This window comes from Pseudophryne corroboree, chromosome 1 (genome assembly GCF_028390025.1).
Source record: "Pseudophryne corroboree isolate aPseCor3 chromosome 1, aPseCor3.hap2, whole genome shotgun sequence".
Classification (NCBI taxonomy): domain Eukaryota; kingdom Metazoa; phylum Chordata; class Amphibia; order Anura; family Myobatrachidae; genus Pseudophryne; species Pseudophryne corroboree.
This window is the reverse complement of record NC_086444.1, coordinates 1,123,907,141-1,123,911,700: the sequence shown is the minus strand read 5'-3', so window position 1 is coordinate 1,123,911,700 and position 4,560 is coordinate 1,123,907,141. Positions and strand designations below refer to the sequence as shown.

General features: G+C 52.4%; 1 protein-coding gene across 1 annotated transcript; it reads left to right on the top strand.

The window, feature by feature from the left end:
* The first annotated feature begins 555 nt into the window (after positions 1–555).
* LOC134997456 (myb-related transcription factor, partner of profilin-like) lies at positions 556–2,935 on the top strand. The gene is made up of 3 exons (XM_063951280.1): positions 556–764; positions 1,477–1,656; positions 1,825–2,935. The coding sequence occupies exons 1-3, from the start codon at positions 669–671 to the stop codon at positions 2,365–2,367; spliced, it is 819 nt and encodes a 272-aa protein (XP_063807350.1). The 5' UTR covers positions 556–668; the 3' UTR covers positions 2,368–2,935.
* The last annotated feature ends 1,625 nt before the right edge of the window (positions 2,936–4,560 follow it).

Below are 4,560 nucleotides of genomic sequence, written 5' to 3'. Positions count from 1 at the left end.
TGCACGGGGGCGAGCATTGCCATTTACCCGTGTTTTTGGCAAGTGGAAAAGGGTAAACCCGGATCAAGTGACCCGTGAATCCTACCCGGCTATTTACCTGGGTAGGACACGGGAATGATCCGGGTAGGGTGTAGTGTAAACGGGAGCCGTGTCGATGCGACACGGCTCCCGTTTACACTGTATGGATGGGCGGCGCTGGGAGATCATGTGATCTCCCTGCGCCGCCCCTGCCGTGTAGCTAGAAGCGTCACCAACCCGGCATATGCCGGGTTGTGACTGCTAATGGGAAAGGGACCGAGCACGGGTCGCAGCAGGGGGCAGCTCCCGTGTCAGGCTCCCGGCTGCGACCCGTGCTCGTAGGTGTAAAAGGGGTATTACTGTACTTTACCGTGCACTGAGCTACTGAACCTCTTTCTGCTCCTGTAGTCGGTTCAGTCACTTCTCTGCAGCAGAGCAGTGCCGAGTGCTAGCCACGCCCCCTACATGACGTCATGCCTAGTCCGGAGCTTGCTGTATGAGGAAGTGCTGCACGGACTGCAGCATCACTGGCAGTTGCTGTGCACTGTGACTGTGTGCAGGGGCCGTTTCCAAGCTCTGCCTGATCGGAGCTGAGCTCCGATCGCGGCCGGAGGCCAGGTGGAGGGGTGAGTCAGCCTGCTAAGGGGACAATGGGACCGGCCAACCAGGAACTGGCCCGGTGTCCCGGCGTCCCAATCCGCCCCTGCCATGAGGTGTACATGTGGCGTTGCTTTGGGATGTTTGGGGTATGTATATGTGTGCAGGTATGTGTATATAGCTCCTGCTTGTATTGCTGCATTTTTTGGGGGAGTTTTGTGTTTTGGGGTAGTTTTTCACGTTTTTTTTCTTCCATAAAATGACTTTTTGGGTCATGCTTTTGCATTGGTGTACCTCCAGCATGTGCAGGGATGCTTTTTGGCTTGTTTGGGGTGATTTTAGAGCGTGTCGGTATCCATGCAGTCGACATGTGATGTCGTTTGTTTGCCAAAACAGGTTTGTTTGCTCCTATTTTAGCACTGGTGTACCTCCAGCATGTGCAGGGATGCTTTTTGGCTTGTTTGGGGTGACTTTGAGCGTGTTTGTGTCAGCCATGCGGTCGACATGTCATGTCGGTTGTTTGCCAATCATGGTTTTTTGCTCCTATTTTAGCACTGGTTGACCTCCAGCATGTGCAGGGATGCTTTTTTGGCTTGTTTGGGGTGACTGTGTTTGTCATCCATTTTGTTTGTGTCAGCCAGTTTGTGTTAGCACTGGTTGACCTCCAGCATGTGCAGGGATGCTTGTACGGGGGTTTTGGCTTATTTGGCTGTTTTTTTTTTCTATTTTTCTTTTATTTATTTTTAATGTGTGTTTTTGGTCCTGCTTGAGAACTGGGGTCCCAGCAGCATGACGTGTGGTTGCATGTAATTTTGTAATGTGTGTTACATTTGTAAAAATATTTTTTTATTTTTACAACAGAGATGTCCAGGGATAAGCGGCCCCGATTCCCCCCCCCCCCTCTCTTCCCTCCACCCCTCAGAAGAACTTTCCCTGCATAGCAACGAGGAGTGGGATACGACCGACCAGGCATGCAGTGACCAGCCGCGGTCGTCAAGGGACCAAATGGAGAAGTCAAAGAAAAAGAAAAAGCCTAGAAAGGTAAATACTGACAACACCTGCAGACACAATAGCATCCAACTTGACACACCCTAGTTTGCGCACTGCCATGCACACCTACAGGTATCTTTGCGCACTGCCAGGGATACTGACACTCACAGGTACATACCGATCTTATTAAATGCATGTTTGTTTTTTTAATCCCTAAAGGCAAGAAGCCAGCCAGAGGAGCAGTCGGAGGAGGAAGCCTCTGGTGAAGATGCAGGACCGAAGAAGCCGCGTGGACCCAGATACACTGAGGCGGGAAACTGTGCCCTAGTGGATGGCGTCGACAGGTCCTACAACGTTCTGTATGGACCAAGGGCACAGACCACAGCAGCTAAGACCAAGCGAAACATCTGGGATGCCATCGCGAGACAAGTCGCTGCAGTATCTGGAAACCGCCGGAGCACCAGAAACTGCATGAAACGGTACAGTGATTGCCGCAGACAGACCAAAAAGAAGATGGGGATTCAGCGCCGACATGAGACAGCTACGGGAGGTGGTCCGGCTCTCAATCTGAAGTGGCTATCCTGGGAGGACGTTATTAAAAGGCGCATGAACCCTGTCATGGTCCAAGGAGTTCACGGAGGTGTGGACTCCAGCCGTCCTGCTGGCTTTCCCGAGGAGGAAGAACCGCCTGGAAGACGGCGGGAGACAAGCAGTCCAAAAGGAGGCCTGATGGTAAGAATACATTCAGATGAGCTGTACTAAATCTTTATTTTTTTATTTATTTGCTAATGTGTTGGTTCTTTCCCCCAGACACACCTGCCCAGAGGACATCACCTGCGCGCGGACCATCACCTGCGCAGCAGGCATCGGAAGCAGCGCGCGGACCATCACCTGCGCAGCAAGCAGCGGCAGCGCGCAGATCATCACCTGCGTGCCACACATCGTCAGCACGCAGAAAGTCACCTGTGCGCCAGACATCGTCAGCACGCAGACCATCACCTGCGCGCCAGACATCAGCGCGCGGAACGTCACCTGTGCACCAGACAACGTCGGCGACCACACCACCAGCTGGGCGCCAAACTACATCTCCTGCGCGCAGGCCATCACCAGCTCGTCATCTCTCCAGGAACTCTGGGTCTGTGACCGAAGAGCCTCAACAAGACACTACCCTTGTGGACCCATCACCCGAACTGTTTGAGTGCACAGGGTTAACGGACGAGACTTTTCTTGGGTTTGAAGACAGCCGTGCAGAAGTATCCAGCCGGACCCTTGAAAAGTCTCCAGAATTGAGGACAAGCGAAGCTACTGGAGCAGCGGCACCTCCGGATGGAGAAGGTTTGTATTTTTTTTTTTTTTTTTGGGGGGGGGATGGGAGGGGTGGGGTTGGGGGGTGCACCATTTTTGTATAGTTTGTTAACTTTAATTTTTTTTTCTATTGCAAACAGAGGTGCCACGGACCAGCAGCGGACTTGCGTCGGGGATTGGTCCCTTCTTCAGGCCGGATCTCCTACAGGATTCGTCGGACGACGAGGTGGAAGTGCAGCAGCCTGCTGTTTCCACGGGTGGTCTTCAGTATGCCAGCGGTCGGGCTCCCGGCGACCAGCATACCGGCGCCGGGAGCCCGACAGCCGGCATACCGACACTTATTCTCCCTCGTGGGGGTCCAAGACCCCCCTGGAGGGAAAATAAAATAGTGTGGCGTGCGTAGCGCGCCACCGTGCCCGTTTCATGGCGAGCGCAGCGAGCCCGCAAGGGGCTCATTTGCCGGCCTCCCGGCGCCGGTATGCTGGTCGCCGGGAGGCCGGCCGCCGGCAGATCGTAGTGAACCCTTTCTATATCCCTGTGTGAGTAAATATCGAATTGTGAGCCTTCAAACAAATGTATGAATGTGTATACTAATTTCTAATTTTCTTTTCAGCTGCACAAATGCAATTGGTGGCAGACGTACAGGAAGGGCAGGATCCCTCAAATGTTCAGAGGGTACACACCCTGGCATCCGAGATTACTTCCCGCCAGGATACTTACACGAATGTCGTTGGAACCAGACTGGACGCCATTGAGAAGATAATGGAGCAGATGGCAAACGGTCTGGTTGAAATGCAAAAGGATCATGCCGACAGCACGGCCGAAATGCAAAAGACCAGACGAGAAGATCACAGGGAGACTATGGACATCCTTCACATTCTGGCCACATCCATCAACCGGCTGGTGGAGAACACATCATGCCTGGCACACAGCATTGACAACATGTCGGAGAGCCAACGACATTCGGCATCCAGCCAACAGATCATCGCAACCACACTGCAGATGATGTACGATAAGCTCCCAGAGCTAGCTCATCAACACGCTGGTGATCCACCACTTCCGCCATCACAAGCCACATGGACGCCTCCTTCCCTTCCCCCACCACCATCCTGGTATAGACGGTCACAGCTGTACCAAGGATATACAGGGATGTACCGCACCCACCAGATGCCTCCACCACCAACACCGGCCGCAACATCTATACCCGCACGGGCACCGAGGCCAAGTCAACACACTCCCCAGCCGCCCAGGGAATAGACGCCCCATCAGGAGGAAGAAGAGGATCGGACGGACAACCACCATAAGTCCGGTCGTATTGTTTTATTTACTCTTATGTTTTTCATGTATCCCTTTCTCCCCCTCCCATTTGTTTTTTTTCTTTTCTTACTATTGTTTTATATTTGTGTTGGGCTACCCCACCCGTGACCGGGTACTACCAAGGAGCTTTGTCTAGGCATACATGCGCGGGCATGTATGCGGGCGCGTGTGGTAACGGATGAAAGCTCCTTGTGGCTACATGTATGATGGGCCAAAGAGCTATTCTGATACCACTTTTTTTTTTTTTTTTTTTTTTTTTAACCAAAAAACTCCTTTTTGTATTGGTGTACAATAGGCTTTCACTGTTGTGTGAATTAACTATTCACTAGTGTT